This window comes from Tiliqua scincoides, chromosome 5, assembly GCF_035046505.1.
Source record: "Tiliqua scincoides isolate rTilSci1 chromosome 5, rTilSci1.hap2, whole genome shotgun sequence".
Classification (NCBI taxonomy): Eukaryota; Metazoa; Chordata; class Lepidosauria; order Squamata; family Scincidae; genus Tiliqua; species Tiliqua scincoides.
Genome location: NC_089825.1, coordinates 85,735,227 through 85,753,960, shown reverse-complemented (window position 1 = coordinate 85,753,960; position 18,734 = coordinate 85,735,227). Strand labels below are relative to the sequence as shown.

At 43.6% G+C, this 18,734-nt stretch overlaps 1 protein-coding gene across 1 annotated transcript in view; it reads right to left on the bottom strand.

Moving 5' to 3' along the window:
- The window catches only part of CAVIN1 (caveolae associated protein 1), a 33,101-nt gene extending 22,299 nt beyond the window's left edge, over positions 1-10,802 (bottom strand). Inside the window, exon 1 of the mRNA XM_066626923.1 lies at positions 10,201-10,802. Within this exon, the coding sequence (XP_066483020.1) occupies positions 10,201-10,620 (420 nt within the window). The 5' untranslated portion in view covers positions 10,621-10,802. The remainder of the gene's footprint in view (positions 1-10,200) is intronic.
- Between the last annotated feature and the right edge of the window lie 7,932 nt (positions 10,803-18,734).

The window sequence follows — 18,734 nt, the reverse complement described above, 5'->3', positions numbered from 1 at the left end:
CGCTGCCCCACCCACCTCATTCACAGCTGCTGAAAAGCAGCAAGTCAGCAGGCAGCACGTGCAGCAGAGCAGCTGCCAGCCACCTCTCTCCCCGAGATGCCTGGTGATGCCCCTGGAGGCTAGCCACGCCTCACTAGGGAGGCAGGACGCACAGATTGAATACCTCAGCCTTACCCCATGTCACGCTGCGCTGTCCCAATGGGTCTATTCAGATCTGCACCACCTCAGGAGGTGACGCAAATCCAAGCAGAACAGAGTGACTCCTTTCGCTGGCCTCCCTGACTCCTGAGTCAATGCAAATGTGCCTTACAGCACAGGTGAATTGTGCTGGCCTAACCCAGGGCTTAGGATTGCTCTGTAACAGCTCAATCCTCTTGGAGCTGTACATGGACAGAATGTGGATTCTGCCAGCAGAGATTACCTTACAGCAGTTGGAAAAGACATGAAGTTGTGCGCTGCAGGAGCGCCAGTAGTTCAACTCAGTGCATCTGTCATGTACTGACAGATCATAGTGGATGTGCTGACAAAGATAGGCTGGTGGGGGGCAGAAAAATCCTAGCCCCCATCCCAGACCCGATTCTGTGGCACAAGTCCACATGGACCTGTGTTACTGATTTTACAGTTCTCTTACCCAGAGGAGATCTATGTGACTCCCCCCCCCCCCGCCCATGATGCAACAGTAGCCATTTTTGTATTGATGCATCAGTGGGGGGGGGGAAGGATAAGATTGGGCTATTAAGTGGTCACCAATTATTTTATAAAGAGTGAAGAATCTCAAAGATGAGTTAAACCCTCACATGTGAAAAACACCCTAAGAAAATAGAGCTGTTAGCTAATTAAAATAACTTTTAGTGGCTTTCAGCTGATTATAGTTAATTTGTGTAAAATTTACATATTGCAAAATCTCAATTAAGGGTGCCCCTTTAAAGCAAATTAGGCTGCAATCTGAACTACACTATCCTAAGAGTAAGCCCCACTGAACAAAATAGGACTTACTTCTGAGTAGACCTGGTTAGGATTGTGCCCTTAAATGTATTAACTTATGATTTAATAAAAAACACCAAGCACCTTACTACTAAAAGGAAAGATAATCTTGTAACTACGTCTTTATCAAATTTGGCAATCCCTGTTACAATAATATCAGAAAGTTCCAAAAATAAAAAAATTCAAGATCCAACAGCATGGGGGAAGATCTAGCTATAAAATTGCTGATACTGATTGCAAATCAGCACTGTTTGCTTTGGTTTTCTGAAGTTCTTAATGCTAGCAGGAAAACAATAGTAGTCGCATTCTGGAAAACAAACTAGTCTGGAAGACAAACTGCATTTATATTTTTCAAATGTCTATTCAGATTCTGTGCAGAGAAGAGGTGGAAGCAAATGCATCTATACCGCCTGCATCCCTGTAATAGTTCCAACTCAACTTTATTTGTAGTCTGTCCTACCAATTAATCAGGGTCTGAATTTTAACCTAAAATTAAAAGCTTTTGCTGATGAATCACACTAATGAAGCTTGATGAAGCCTAAAAATAACTTTTCGCTGATACAAATTTTCCCTCTGTACTTTCTTAATGTAATTTATATCTTGCATTTTGGTCCAGTCAGGCCAGTTATTTAATGCCTGACTTCTTTTTAATTTATTATGTTTCCTGAATCTAACATACAAACAGCTAACCTGCAGAAGGTGGAGTGAGACGCACACCCCAGCTGCAGTTCTGTTTGCCTGCAAGCACAGACTAAACATCCTGAGGCTTTCTGTTCTAAATGTTTGACTTGTTTTTCCTTCCCCTGACATGATACAAAAATCAACAAAGGCCTCCTGCTCTTTGTCCTGTCTTGTAGGGGGATGACAGATCTCAAATTTGCTCCAAGATTCTCAAAAGTGGACTTCATGATAGGCTTTGTAGTTCCCTTTTGTTGCAAATGCACTGTTAGGAACATGCAGTTCCAGGGTAGGGAAGGCTCTGTTTCTATGCCTTATATACAGATGCATCTTTTGGCCTTGTTCCCATGACAATCTGTTTCCTGAATTAACAAAAAGCACTATCTTTTCCCAAAATGTCTGTTCTTCATGTTAGTTATTTTCTCCAGTTCCCTGGTCTTTTATTTTGCACTTCCTCAACTCACACAAATCCTGAAATCATACTCAAGGTTGCAGTTGTGGTCAGGTGGGCTCTCACTATTCCACTGAACAATGTTCTAGCCAGAGTGTAAAGTGAAGAAGGAGTATGCGCGTACCTGCATGAGCTCCTTCTCTCTGTCTTTTGCACAACCTGACAGATGCTGGGAAACAATAAGTGCTTGCTGAAGGAGAAATTCAGCTCTTCTTTGTCTACAACCACTTTGGAATGCAGTACTCTCACACCCAATTCCAAGGCTATAGAGGGGATGGAAATCAGTGTTGCCTAGCAGCCTATGCACAAAAGAAGCTGGAAAAGGAAACAATGTTTGAATCCGAGAAGAGAGTTTGTTTGGGGCGCAAGGCTGCTATTGGGTAGGAGCCAGACCTGGCCCGTCTACAGTCCCTGCACAGCCTGTACATTTGGGGGGGGGGGGGGAGAACAGGCCAAAGGTGATTATATACAACCAATGTCATGTTTAAAGACCTTTCTGTTCCAAAAAACCCAAATCTGTATATATAGACAGGGCTGGGAGTCCTACACCTGAGGAAACAGGGCTTGTGAAAGAGTCCAGCGTGTCTGGATTTGCCATCTGATTTGCATTGCAGTGCTAGATGAGAGAAGACATATCAAATGGCACCAGAGAGAAAATAAGCTCTGCAAAAGATTGTGATAAGAAGTCCTAACTTTGCCCACAGCCAGATGGAGAAGGCTGGGAAGGTGAACTTCTCCAATTTCCAATCTAAAAGTGTACTTTGTTCACTTCTGTGAGTCCCAAAAATTTATATTATATTATTATTATTATTATTATTAAAGTACATGGCACTATACAAAGCTAGCAAGCAGGAGACAGATAAGTTGCTGCCCCAAGCACCTTACAATCCAAATACAATCTGCCTGTGGTTTTTATACTTTGCCCAACTTTATCTTTATCGTATCTTGAATATCAATGGAAATGTTGCTTTCTTCAGCCAGTCTCCTTTCTTCTGGGCTGTACAGAGAGACAATGCAAACAGCATTCCAGCAAGGCCAAATTGCCAGCCACTGCTGCTTTAAAATAAACAGTAGGAGCAGCGCCATGGTAATAATTAATCACCAGATTTTGCATTGTCAGGGGGAGGAGAAATACTATGCATCTGGATACAGAACATTTTTCATAAATGGAAAAGTAACTTTGAATGTATTTAGTGAGCAGTTTAGTTACTATCATAAGATGCTGCTGGTTAAGTGGAGCCAATGGGAACCACAAGGATGAATTCTCTGGGCTTCACTTGGGAAGTGCAGCTTCAAGGCCATGAGTGATACCGAAAATAGATGGAAGGGAACAATCCTACAGCTAACTCCCAGGAGAGGGCCTAGCCATGGCCTTATAGGGCCTTCTGTAGCTCTAATTGGGAGGGATTTTTATGGTCATAACACAAAAGCTCATTTTTCAAAATCACTCTGCTGCATCCAAGGAGCTGCAATTATTCTCCCGAATAAGAGAGATTGTTGCACTACATTTGAGAAACAGCGTGGTATAGTGGTTCCAGTGTCAGACAAAACCGCAAGAAGGGGACTTGGTTCAAATTCCCATTCAGTAATGAAGCTTACTGGATGTTGAGCCAGTCACTGTCTCGCCACCTAATCTACCTCATAGGGTTGTTTGTTGTGAGGATATAATGGCTGGGGGAGGAATCCTGACTCTCTGGAGGGAAAGTGGGATACAAATGTTTATTAATAGTAATAAATAATAATAATAATAATACCACCAAAAGACTTTGAAAAACACACGAACACCCCAGGTGTGAATAAAACCATGGCACACCAACTACAGAAAGCAGCTTTACTTGGAACAGCACACATATTATAAAAATGTCTGTGAATATCCTAGGTCCTTGAGAATGCAAATGTTGGCAACCTTCAGTCTCGAAAGACTATGGTATCGCGCTCTGAATGGTGGTTCTGGAACAGCGTCTAGTGTGGCTGAAAAGACCAATTCGGGAGTGACAATCCCTTCCACACTGGGAGCAAGTGCAGTCTGTCCCTGGTCTGTCTCCCTGGCAATGGGCCTTCCTTCTTTGCCTCAGTCTGTTGGCCAAGTGTCTCTTCAAACTGGGAAAGGCCATGCTGCACAGCCTGCCTCCAAGTGGGCCGCTCAGAGGCCAGGGTTTCCCATTTGTTGAGGTCCACTCCTAAGGCCTTCAGATCCCTCTTGCAGATGTCCTTGTACCGCAGCTGTGGTCTACCTGTAGGGCGCTTTCCTTGCACAAGTTCTCCACAGAGGAGATCCTTTGGGATCCGGCCATCGTCCATTCTCACGACATGACCGAGCCAACGCAGGCGTCTGTTTCAGCAGTGCATACATGCTAGGGATTCTTGAGAAGAACCTCATATTTGAAAGTACAAAGCCAGCCACCAACATCTGGCTGGCTGTACATAAGAACTATAATAGATCCCAAATTGCAGAATATAACCATTCCATCATACCTGTTTAGGCTGATAAAGAATCATAACAACAAAGACTGAAGAAGGTGGAGAAAGGGAATGGTGAAATAGAATTTGACACAGGGCACAAGCCTAACCAGGTCTACTCAGAAGTAAGTCCTATTTTGTTCAATGGGGCTTACTCACAGGAAAGTGTGGTTAGGATTGCAGCCACAGTTAACTGGGTTGCACTGTGATTTTCTCTGGCACTGGCCAAATCCTTTTCACATTTTTGCTCCTGATGCATACCAGGGAATTAAAAAGCTGTATTTTCTCCAGGAGATGGATGTGGTGGTAAGAGATATCAAAATACCTGAGTGACTAAGATACCAGCATAAAGAATGTAAGATTCAGTGCTAAACTCCAGCATGCGTATGCATATTTCCTACATTGCACAGAACTTGGAACCATGACAATCATAGGTGGGGTTCTGTGTCTAAGTGATTAGTTCTACTGGAAAGATTGGGGGTATGCTAGTAACCCCAAGAGAAATTCATGAAGTCCAAAGGGGGCTTGAGGTGAAGCTACTGATGGTCAAGGATAGGACCTATTGGTCCCACTCTCTCTTCCTTGCCCTCAACCTCTGAGGGTCCAACTGCATAAAATGTCATTTTCAGACTCACCTCCAGGTTACATCTTCTTAAGAGCAAGAGAGCAAGCCTTTTGCCATCCTTACCGAAATGTTTGTGAAATGTAAAATTTACAGCTGGAACAAAGACATGCAGGCAGAGATCCAGAAAGAAAACTCTTTCCCTACCTGTGCGAAGTTCCAGAGCCTATCAGTGCCTTTAAAACTGAGAGATTAGCAAGGCAAAGGTGGCACCCTGAAAGCTTATGGCAGAGAATCATGAAATGCTATAATTCAAGAATGTAGGAAGAACAAAATCTGTGTCAGTTGTGTCTAAAATTCACACACCCATCAACAGCATATCTTGTAAAACAATGCCAAAGACTAATATAAGACTGTAATAAGGAGAAGGAGCGAGAGGGGATATGGAATGATTCAGGACAGTTCTTCCACAGGCAGAAAAGCAAACAGCATTTCCAAAGTGTGTGAACACAAGAAGTAATCAGAATATCATACTCTCCTTTCCAATTGCCTAAATCCAGAATAAATGCCACACACTTATTTTTTTCACAAAGGGTAGATGCACAAATTACTTCTAAGACATTTTAAATGTACGCTTGAAAATATTGTGCAAAAGTAGGGACAATCATGTGTTTGCAAATGCAAATATCACAGATAAGCACTCATTAAAGAGCCAGGATTTACAGTGGCTCCCTGCCAAATGTACTTTTGGTGGCAAATCTGGGTTTGCCACTGCATAATATCTGAAAGGGCACTTTGGCAGAGAAAACTGTCATTCCACAGTTTTTAAAAGAAACCACAAAATCACTGAATTGCTACCTGTCAGGGATGCTATAGTGTAGCCTGCACCAAGCAAGGAGTTGGACTAGAACAGTGTTTCTCAAACTGTGGGTTGGGACCCACTGGGAGGGTTGCGAGCCAATTTCAGGTGGGTCCCAATTCATTTCAATATTTTATTTTTGATATATTAGACTTGATGCTCCCATGGTACGTGACTGCATTTGGGGACATGTTACAGACCTGCACTTTTAACAAGCTACTATGCATATTCTTTTAACAATGACAGTAAATGGGACTTACTCCTGGGTAAGTGTGGGTAGGATTGCAGCCTAGGATTGTTAAAACCTTTCCTGCTTGATGATGTCACTTCCAGTCATGGCATAACTTCCAGTGTGTCCTGACAGGTTCTCATTTTAAAAAGTGGGTCCCGGTGCTAAATGTGTGAGAACCACTGGACTAGAAAATCTCTAACATCACTTCCAACGCTAATATTCTCTGATCCTATAAATGTTGACCAGGTATTGCTTAGCATGTTTCAGGTTCCTTTATACCCACAGGTAATGGGGCTTGTGTAGGGCAGGGTTTGGTGATGATTTATACCTTCAGTCAATATGTTGAAGGTGTTTGGGTAGCAAAGAGTAATAGAAGTAAAGGTTTGTACACTTACTTTTCTTGCCGTTCCTGTTCACCTTTCAGTCCCAGCTACAGAAAGGACAGGCTTTGTCCTCTGAAAATGCTAGGCTAAGCAAGTACCAGGCCCACCTCAAGCCCCCAGTGCTCATGCATGTTGATACACCAATTCTAATGGGCCTATGAAGCAATATCATAAATACTGCAATATTCACAGGGTCACACCCATGTAAACAACTTCTTTAATAACTCATGTGGATGTCTGCCACCTCTGATGTGGCAGACAAGAATAATTCATCCACATCAAGGCACCAACTCTGCTTGGCCACAAAAATACCAGCCCCAACACGTAACGCATACATTCACACAGGTGGGTTCCCCTCCAGTTCTAGGGAGTAGTCTGCAGATGACTAGCCCACACAACTGGCAAAATGGTTTTTTCACTATAGTTACTGTACAGAGAACATTAGCACATTTATAGCATAGTCCAATCCTCAGCCTGAACAGCAAGTTATTTTTGGTTGCAAGAGAAAGCAATTTTGAAACAAAACAAAGTGCCAGGCAGGGTGAGAAATGTCCAGAGCAAATGTACAGGCTGACATCAGTGGGGAAAAAATCCCCCTTTGAAAGCAAAACTATTTTTCTCCCATTGTATGAAGAGAAAAGTTATTGCAACAGGGCAAAGTTCTGGAATATATACAGCACCAGCTTTTTCCAGGGCCTCATTGTGACCAATCATTGTGTAAAGGGGCTGCAGGCCAGTTTCATTTGCCCACAGCCTGCCTGCTCACTGGGGTTGCATTTATTCTTTGTTTCTGCAAATACAAAGTGCTTTCTGATCCCTAGCTCATTTACCCACCACAATTATCCTCCTAATTTTCCTCATTATCCCAACAATTGGTGGAATTGGTCACTCATTATTCCTGTTTTAGAGATAGACTAATTAAGGATGAGACAGAGCAATGTGCTTAAGGCTGTCCAGGCAATGTCAGAATCTGAACCTCAGACTCCAAGATGTAAGCAAACTTACATCTTGATGTTGAGTTGATTCCTCTTTCTCATAGCCAGAGGGGTGCAATGGGTTGAGCATGGGGTTTGGAAGTGGGAATTGAGTTCAATTTTCAGTGCAGACAGGAAGCTTGCTGGATGGCTTTGAAAAACAATGGCTCTTCAGGTTATCATAAGGCTAACATCCTTCTTTGAGCCTTTTGAAGGAAAGGTAAGATATAAAACATAATAAATAAAAATACTGGGTATCATAGCATTATACAAAGTAATTTTGAAGAATTACAGGAAAAACCACCCCTAGCTTCCATTTTCCTTTTGCATGGCTTACACCTTTCCAAAGGCTCTATCTTTATCAAGTTTCCCCACTTCAGTACCTGAAAATCGATCTGTTCCCTGGCTATCAGGGATGAGGTGAAATTAGAAAATAATACTAATAGTAAAAGTATATTATTTTTGGATAGCTACCTGAATCACTAAAGAATAACTTAAAAGACTGAAGCCTTCCTACTTATCTTTTTGGCAATACGTGCTTCAGACATAGTCATCTTCTTGGGATGTTTCTTGGATAGTTCCGATTATTAAATACCAAAAGGGGGGAGGGGAGATCCAATATCTGCATGGTTTGAGAATTTATCACCACCATCTGATCGCTATTTACAATGAAGAAAAATTATGTATTTATTTATATCCCACCCTTCCTTCAAGATGCATATGGCAGCATATACAATCTTTCCTACCCTTCATCTTATTATCTCACCACCCCTATGAGGTAGGCTAAGACAGGCCAATTGTTACTGACCCTAGGACATCCAGTGAGCTTCATGGCTAAGTGGAGATTTGAACCTCAGTCTCCTCACCCCTAGTCTGGTGCTCTAACCACTGCACAGCACGGTCTCTCTTCTTATGACAATGCCTGCAGTCCAACTGTACACATGTTTTCTTAGAAGCAAACCCCACTGAGTTCAGTGAGGTTCACTACTAGGCATACTTGCACAGTATGCAAGTATGCACAGGATGGCAGCCTTAATATTTAATAACCACTTATGACTAAGTTCTCTCAGCAGTTCACATACAACATCTTGGTAACCATTATAACAACTCTATCCTATTAATATTATTGTTTCCATGTTACAGATAACAATTAGTTGCTGGCTCTGGGCTAAGCAGCAATCTGACCCAGGAACCTGCTAGCTCCCAGTTCATTCTTTGAACCACTGTACCACACTAATCCAATATATAATAGAATCACCACTTGAGGGTACTTTATTGATTTCAAGGTTCATTGTTCCATAACCTGGCCCTGCTGTTTGACACCTATTCAAAATCAAGCTGCTGATTCTGCTTCCATAAAAACTCAAGAGAATTTTGTTCCTGGAGATGGTTTAGTCTCCAACTGAAAGGAGATGAACTTCTTCAGCTGAAAGAGTACGTGTTTGTATTAATATTTGTAAAATGCAAACAGATTCAAGATTTTTATTCGTTTCCTCCTTTTTCCTTTGCAATGTGTTTTATTCTCGCCACAATTTTCCAACTAGCAAGGCCCAAATTTTCCTCAACACTATTTACAGAGCTTCCGATTAAGTGTATTTATAAACCTAGTTTCGTGGTGCTCATAACCCTTCTATACTGGAGTATTCCCGCCTGTGAGGCATGATATAATTAAGAATGCCCAAGCTGTGAATCAGTGGGATATATTGGTCAGCTACTTGCCAGATTCTTCAACCAGACATAACTAGATCCCCTTTCATGTAGCAGTTGTAAGAAACGTAGCAATATTTTTGCAGGTTTTCTGTCCCAAGAACATTTTGAGCGATGCCAGCATTCTTCATTTTTATCCCTAAGGTGCAGTTAACCTATCTCATGATACCATGTTTCCCCTCCCCAAAAGGCTCTAGAGCCCAGACCACCACAGAAGAGGAAGCCTGGCTTGGAAGGGCATATTTTGGTTTGTTTGATATTAAGAGATCTGAAGGCTGGCCTAGAAGCATGCTGGAAAGAGGGCTGCAAAGCAGAACAAAGCAGCCTCTCACTGAAACAGCAAACAGCTCCAGGAACTGAAGGGTCAGGGACGAAAGAATCTGTAGCCCACACTGCACGAGGTTTACTTCTGCAGGCAAAGTAACAAATGTGAAGCCAGGAGGAACAGTGTTGTCACCCAGCTCAATAAGCAGGAGTACACTATCTGCCATTCAGCTTCTTTAGAAGAGGGCAGTAAAACATACATGTTTTCCCAAATTACTGTCTCAACATGTATGTCAGAGAAACTGAGAAGAAATTCCAACTCTTTGTAGTTTTAAGGACACCAGTTGGCTCCCTGCCTCTGTAGGCAATGGCAAATGTTTCACATTCTACAATACTCGGCCAATTTCTTCCAAGTTTGTCAGTTTGTCAAATCTTTGCAGAATCTTGGGCATTACACTCTAACATCCAACATTCTCTTTCCTCAAGATTTCAGCAGTGACTAAAGTCCTGAAGATTCTGTATATAGCATGTTGCAATACTGGCATTTTAGGAAACCCCATATAGGGAGCAAGAGACACCATTTTGCTAGAGGCTCCTTGCTACCCACTGGAAAGACATGAATGGAACAGACCAAAGGATACCTTACCTGATAGATCATGACTTTAAAGTTCCTACGCCTCAGCAACTCTGCCTCATTCGATTCCAGCTTCTTGATTTGCCCAGCTTGCTTTTCCAGGTTCTGCCGGACACTTTTCACGTTGACACTGACCTTGCGGACCTTCTCCAGCATCTTGTTGACTGTATTACTTGTAGTAGTGTGGGCCTTAGTGAGCTTGGCCAGTTCCCCTTGGATGCTGGCCACCACTCCATCCATTTCTTGCTGCCTCTCCTCCAACTGACTCTGGGTCAGCTGGATCTGATCAACAGCCCCAATGATCTTGTCCAGAAGGGTGAGCACCATGACACCATTGATCTGGTCAGGTTTGATGGGCTCCTCACCTGCAGGTTCTTCTGAGGCCTCAGAGACTGTTGGCTGTTCAACTATCTCGAGGGTAGTGTCTGCCATGGTTGCTCAGGAGTCCTGACTAGCAGAGCCCGGAGAAGTTTGACACTGCAGGGACAAGAGAGAGGGAAGGGGAGGCTGAATCCGAGATCTCTCCAATCTGGGAGGCAAGCCAGCAGCAAAAAGCACAGCGTGTAGATGTGTGCTTCAACTGAAATGGCACAACACTTGCAAAGCTGTCCGGGGAAACTGTCCTGCAAAATTTTCCAAGCTCCCAAGCCATTGGCTGACTCCACCCCAAGTGGAGGAAAGCCTCTTGCCAAATGCCTGCTGGACCCACCCCTTTTTTTCTGAAATGATTAAAATAGATGGAGAGGAGGCAACAGCTTTAGCATGCAAGCACAGGCAGGGTTTACTCACTCACTCACAGAGGAATGCAATACTCCAAAGCTCCAACAGCCTCTGCTTTTGGTAGACAGCTGGAAGGCAGGGATTCCTAGCTAGATTTTGGGGGAATCCAGCAGGGTGGAAAAAACAAAACAAAGCAAAACAATAAATGCTTTGTGCAATGCTGCTGGAGGAAATCTGGCCAGATCTAAGCACAACTGGAAATGTTCAAGAGTAGCTGGCTGGAAACAGCTGAACAGCACAGCTGTGATAACCAAGAGACTTCTGCCTTTTGCCTGCTCTAAGATTTAGTATTTCCTTTTAAAGGCACCATGGCAGTTCAGAACACATGTGGCTTAGATCACTCACCAGTCACAGCTGGCTATGCTACTGAGCTCATATGTGCCACAGAGATGTGCTCACAAGGGCAGGCACTTCTGGCTCAGACACACTTTTGATTCCCAGTCTGAATTAAAAGGGAAACCTTTTTGATATGTGATGCAGGCATAGCAGGTCTTTGAGGAACAAGCTGCCTGCTATGGCTACTATTAACTATTACCTTAACAGTGGTTGCAGTTTCTGGAGTATGAAATCAAATCCTGGATTGGATCTGTGCAATGGGGTGATCTGAAGGTAATTCTGGCAGTTTTCTAGTACAGTCATTAAAAATAGCAAGAGATGCCTCCTTGGTACATGCTTATAATTCTTCCTTCCTCTGGGGACACCCAAAGAAAGGAAAATATCAGGGCCAATTCCTAATAACTGGAAAAGGGGTATATGTTTCAGAAAAAAAATTCCAGTATGCAAGAGTTCCAGTATGAAGCAACAGTTTATGAACAGCTGTTTTGTAAGCAAATCTGATAGTGTTGTTTTCTTTGTCCCCAGCAAGCAACTCTGGCATGGTGTACCTTGTATTCTCCTTACTAACCACAATAATGTACAAAACAGTGAAGGTATAATACTTAGTGCTTAAATATATAGTGCTGTAATGCCTAGGTATGGTCAAGATTGGATGTGGGAATCCCAGATTCAAATCCTTGCTTAGCTATGGAGCTGACTGGGTGCAGCATAGGGCTGTAAAAGCACACACACACACACACACACAGACTGACAAAGCAACATCAGTTGTTGCTGCTGCATTCAGGCTGCAGCTCCATGTCCTCACCCCACATCCACAGTCATCCTCAGGGACATCAGGCTGAAGGACGCACCTTCCAACTCTAGATTTGGTATGGCTGCCCATTGCTCTGGTCTGGACAAGTGGTATTCCTTGAGGAAACTGGAGAAGGAAACACAAACCCTTCCTCAAAAGCAGCAAATGTTACCCTAGCCTTTTAGATTTTCACACATTAAAGACAAGGATGTATTCTCTTCAATGCCTCTCTAAGCTTAAAAGTTATGAGTCAAGCGGTCCTCAGAATCCATCTTAATTCAGCCTCACATAGCATTTGATTTTTAATCATGACAAACACAAATGTAACCCAAGTCAGGCCCATGGCTGGGTTTAGGGTCCAGGGGTTATCCTCTTTCTATTACTTCAGCTCAAGGTTCCATCTAGGAAAACCTGGGACCCCAATTTCAATGTTTGGGTAGTGATCTCCCCTCCTCCAAGATAGGGTAAAACAATGATATTTGTTTGAAGTTAGCAAACAAAACGGTATGAGAGCTGCCTTGAATCTAAAAGTAAGTCCTCACTAGCCTAGGTGCACCAATTCTGCATTCTTTTGGGTCCTAGTCAAAAGTGATCTACAGACATAGGGCCCAATCCTATCCAAGTTTCCAGCACTGATGCAGAAACACTGTAGCCCTAAGGTAAGGGAACAAAACATTCTCTTACCTTGAGGAGGCCCCCATGACTGACCCTCCACTGTAGGATGCAGTGCAAACCCAGTTGGCATGGCTGCATCAGCTCTGGAAAACTGGACAAGATTGGGCCCATAGTCGATCAGCATTCCCATATGTAAATTGAGAGCACTGCAACACAGGTGAGTCCAGCAGGTGGCATCAGACAATTCTAGTCTGGTTGGAATGACTTGACCACCTGCAATTCTAACCAGTAGGAACTGTATCTCAGAATCCCAGTTTCCAAGGTAGGTCAATACCTGACTTTCCCAGTAGTGATTTCAGCAAAGAAGAGAGGGTCCACCCACCAAGGATTCCAGCCAATCAGAATTACAGACTAGGATTCCAACTACACAGCTTGCAAGCATAAGCATCCCAGCTCTGATACACTTTATAAAATCCCAAAGCATCCATGATAAAAACTGCAGGAAAAGCAGTTCACATGTCCACCTAGAGGCATATGGACTGCTCCAGGAAGAACAGTCACAGGGCTACCATTAATAAAGGTCAGCATACACAAGGTGTTCATTCTTTACGGGCTGCAATTACAAAAATTGCCAGACAACCACACGCCACCACAAAATGCTTAGTAGAACATTTACTTGCTAGCAAATTGGTATAATCACTTTTTATATTAAATGGTTGCCAACATCTTGAAAGACAGAACTAATGTTAGAGTATGATCTATTTTCTGAAATAAAGAAAATTATTAGTATAGTAGTGCTAAGAAAATGATTAGAGATAATGTGTTTGGTAAAGATAAGGGCTTATTTTGGGATGAGGCTTAAATTTAGTTAATTCAGGCCATTAATTTTTCATAATAGCAATTTGCTCAAACAGAATCATATATAGCAAAACTACTTTCTGGAACTGTTGCTCTCTCTCTTTTGAGGAAAACTTTAGTGAAACTGCATTTTCAAGCCATGAAAGACTCTTGGGGCAATGAAAAAGTTCATATAGTCATTTTCTTTTTCTGTGTAACAGAGATAATCTAACCGAATGGATAATTTCACTAGGTTTTGGAAAGCCTGGTATCTTTCTAATCATGATCCCTTGGATTTTGCCACTGTAAAAAAACATGAATGTGTTTGACTGGACTGCTTATGTGCAGCTCTCTGTTTTTGTTACTCCAGTTTAAGCTCTGCATTGTAATGGTCTGTGGTTACATACAAAGATGGCATGACTGACTGGCATTCCATCTGGGAGACCCACACAAACGTACAAAGTGCATTCCACAAAATGGTGTCTGGCACCTCCATAGTTCACTACTAGGGTATGGCAGTGGGAAATAACAGAATGTGCATGGAGAAACCTTTGACAGCAGATGTGGTGTACTACATGAAAAATGCAGTCACTACTCTTATGCAATGCCTTATTAGGACGTATCGTGCACACACTGTAAACTATGACAGGGCACAAACGCTCATGAATAACTAAAACTGCTTGATTGGAACTTTTCTGGTTCTGCATTTTACAATTCTTACAACCAGTCAAGAGAGTAAGGGCCCAATCCTATCCAATTTTCCAGTGCCTGTGCAGTTATGCCAGTGGGGTGCGTGCTACATCCTGTGATGGAGTGGCAGTCACTGGGGCCTTCTCAAGGTATGGAAACATGTGTTCCCTTACAACGGTACAGCACTGTTGTTACATCGGAGCTGGAAAGTTGGATAGGATTGGGCCCTAAGAGTCTAACCAGGCCAGCAAAATTTTGGCTACCTGTCAAATTGGAACCTGTACCTCTTTGATGATTTCTGGTGTGTGTTTCATGATCCCTTTCTGAACCTTTTTCAGATATCTACAGTTACAGCACAGGGGTAGTGGGAGAGTTGAAAGAAGCAGAGGGTGCATGTTCCTGTCCTAAATGAGACAGAAGACTGCATGACCCTGACTCCTGTAGGGCTGGGATGCAAAAGATCCTCACGCCTGCTATTGCTATCAGCTGACATTAGAATGAAATAAAAAAAACCAAAGGGGTCATATAACCAAAGGGGTACATCACATACTTCGCATGGAGGTGATCCCAGGTTCAGTTCTTCTCTGTCATTTCCTATTAAAATTTTTGCCTGCCCTGAGAAAGCTGCTACCAGTCAAAATATACAGAAAGGGGATAGGAACCAATGGTGGAGTACAAGGCAGCTTCATATTAAGGCTTTCATTTACATAAGGGATGCTGTGCCCTGGCTACATGGAATATTTGTCAGGGATCAACTGACAACACTGGACTATTCAACTGATCAACCCACTACCCACCTCATGCCAAAGTCAGTAAATTTATTTTTTTATCAGGGTGTTCCACAAATAGTCCCTCATGGTAGAAAAGGAATTCCCTGCTAGGTTCCCCTCCCCCAAGTTGAAAACAATGGGCCATTTTATTAAAAAATATTCTGTGGGGCACACCCATCTTTCCTGACCCATCCACAGAAAAGAAACAAACATTTCCAGTGTTTTGAAGGTGATGAGTCAGTTTGGTATTAAAAGGATCTAATTCAAGCAGAAGCAAAGCAGGCATTTTTGCCTATATTACTCATATGACATCTGTTTCAGAGGCATCTGCTCTATAAAGGTTGAAAGGTTTATGGTGCTGCTGTGGTGTGATTTCTTAAAATGTAAGGGATAAATAACTTTCTGGCCAAAGGACAGAAGGTAGTGAACAGAGTGTATGAACTAATGCCAAGAAGTCCTAGGACTCAATCCTATTCAACTTTCCAGCACCACTGCAGCCAATGTAGCCAATGTACAATGTAGCTGCAGCCAATGTAGATAAAGGAACAAATGCTCCCTTACCTTGAGGAGGCTTCTGTGATTGCACTCACAGTGCATGGCCCCTTGGCATGGATGCACCGGTGCTGGAAAACTGGATAGAATTGGGCTGTTTCATTCACATCCTGGTCAGCCATGAAACTCATTGGTTAACCATGGACCACACTCTCAACTTAACCTTCCTCTCAGACTAGTTGCAAGGATAAAAGCTACACCTACTGAATTTCTGCCTGTTGGACAGCTACTAAAAGACATCAGGTCCCAGATGAGTAGAAAAAGGGAAATCACAGGTGTAGGAATAAAAAGAATTCTTACTGAGTACAAAAAAAGTGCTCTTGGCTATGTGTCTTTGCAGAATGAGGTCCGATCCCTTCATTCCACAGTCAAGAATGCTGGGCAGCCCAACCCTTCCTGGTCCAATCCAGTCAAGCTTCCTGGTGCCTACTGGGGTAGCAGCGCCACAACAGCTGTATCTAGTGGGTGCTGGAACTGGGAGTCTCCTGGGGAAGGGGAATTCTGTTCCCTTCCCCCTGAGAAAGACCAAAACTCAGCAATGGGGCTTCTCAAGTCTGCACCAGCTATTTTGCTATAGCTCGTTCCTCCCCCCTCCCACCTGAGGCAGCACAGCTGCCCAGGTTAAACTTACCCCAGTGGCACCAAATTGTCTTCCTGCCTGTCCTGGGCCTGGCACCTGACAGCGCCAGCACTCCCTACTTGCCTGGTGCCGTAAATGTGCTTTACAGCATGTTTATGGTATCCAGCACAGAGAGGGTTCAGGATTGGGCCCTAAATATTGTTCTATATTACATTTCCTCAATGGGTGTTTCCTTGTTTTTAGGCTCCATTTATTGCTATTCCACTTTTCACTAGATAGTCCCAAGGTGGCCAACAAAAGTGGCCAACAAAACAACTTACAATATAATCAACTTGAACAATTTAAAATAGCAGAGATAATTAAAAAAAAACACAAAACATTCCAGAAGTAGAAAAAGGAACAGCTCACAAGCCAAAAACTCAAGACAGGTCTGCCTTTGGCACATTTTTAAAGGCAAAGAGAGAAGGTGCCTCCCAAATGCCCTAAGGCAGAGAGTTCCACATCTGGGGAAGCTATCCAAAGAAAGTTCTATCTCATGTGCATGCCTTGCCAAGCATGTGGACCTGTGCCAAGTTGAGCCTTGCCAAGCATGTGGACCTGAACCTCCCTTGAAGATCTTATTGGATGGGCATATGGCAGAAGGTAGTCCCTGAGTGTATTTTTGTAAATATGTACATATTTAAGTGGTTCATCTTTTATGTTTATGAAATGTGAGGGCTGCAATGTTTCATCTATTAATTTGTTAAATCAGTGTCCAATCCTATCCAATTTTCCAACGCCAGTGCTGCTTTGCCTATAGGGTATACACAGCTTCCTATGCCTGCCTACTCACACATAAGTCCCATTCTAGTCAACTAGGCTTCCTCCCAGGAAAGTGTGGGGAGGATTGCAACCTCAGAGCCCAGTCCTATGCCTGCCTCCTCAGAAGTAAGTCACATTGCAGGCAGTGGGGCTTCCTCCCAGGAAAGTGTGGATGGGATAAGAACATAAGAACAACCCCACTGGATCTGGCCATAGGCTCATCTAGTCCAGCTTCCTGTATCTCACAGCAGCTCACCAAATGCCCCAGGAAGCACACCAGATAACAAGAGACCTCATTCTGCTGCCCTCCCTTGCATCTGGCATTCTGACATAGCCCATTTCTAAAATCAGGAGGTGGCACATACATGTTGTTGTTGGCAACCTTCACTCTCGAAAGACTATGGTATCGCGCTCTGGATGGTGGTTCTGGCACAGCGTCTAGTGTGGCTGAAAAGGCCAATTCAGGAGTGACAATCCCTTCCACACTGGGAGCAAGTGTAGTCTGTCCCTGGTCTGTCTCCCTGACTATGGGCCTTCCTTCTTTGCCTCAGACTGTTAGCCAAGTGTCTCTTCAAACTGGGAAAGGCCATGCTGCACAGCCTGCCTCCAAGCGGGCCGCTCAGAGGCCAGGGTTTCCCACCTGTTGAGGTCCTCTCCTAAGGCCTCCAGATCCCTCTTGCAGATGTCCTTGTATCGCAGCTGTGGTCTACCTGTAGGGCGCTTTCCTTGCACGAGTTCTCCATAGAGGAGATCCTTTGGGATCTGGCCATCATCCATTCTCACGACATGACCAAGCCAACGCAGGTGTCTCTTTTTCAGCAGTGCATACATGCTAGGGATTCCAGCTCGTTCCAGGACTGTGTTGTTTGGAACTTTGTCCTGCCAGGTGATGCCGAGGATGCATCGGAGGCAGCGCATGTGGAATGCATTCAGTTTCCTCTCCTGTTGTGAGCAAAGAGTCCATGACTCGCTGCAGTACAGAAGTGTACTCAGGACGAAAGCTCTGTAGACCTGGATCTTGGTATGTTCCGTCAGCTTCTTGTTGGACCAGACTCTCTTTGTGAGTCTGGAAAACATGGTAGCTGCTTTACCAATGCGTTTGTTTAGCTCGGTATTGAGAGAAAGAGTGTCGGAGATCGTTGAGCCAAGGTACACAAAGTCATGGACAACCTCCAGTTCATGCGAAGAGATTGTAATGCAGGGAGGTGAGTCCACATCCTGAACCATGACCTGTGTTTTCTTAAGGCTGATTGTCAGTCCAAAATCTTGGCAGGCCTTGCTAAAACAATCTATGAGCTACTGAAGATCTTTGGCAGAGTGGGTAGTGACAGCTGCATCGTCGGCAAAGAGGAAGTCACGCAGACATTTCAGCTGAACTTTGGACTTTGCTCTCAGTCTGGAGAGGTTGAAGAGCTTTCCGTCTGATCTGGTCCGGAGATAGATGCCTTCTGTTGCAGAAGGCAATCAGTGCCTTCTGATGGTACATACACATCATGGCTTTTAACCCGTAATGGATTTTTCCTCCAGAAACTTGTCCAATCCCCTTTTAAAGGCATCCAGGCCAGATGCCATCACCACATCATGTGGTAAGGAGTTCCACTGACCAACCACACACTGAGTAAAGAAATATTTTATTTTGTCTGTTCTAATTCTCCCAACACTCAATTTTAGTGGATGTCCCCTGGTTCTGGTGTTATGTGAGAGTGTAAAGAGCATCTCTCTATTCACTCTGTCCATCCCCTGCATAATTTTGTATGTCTCAATCATGTCCCCCCTTAGGCACCTCTTTTCT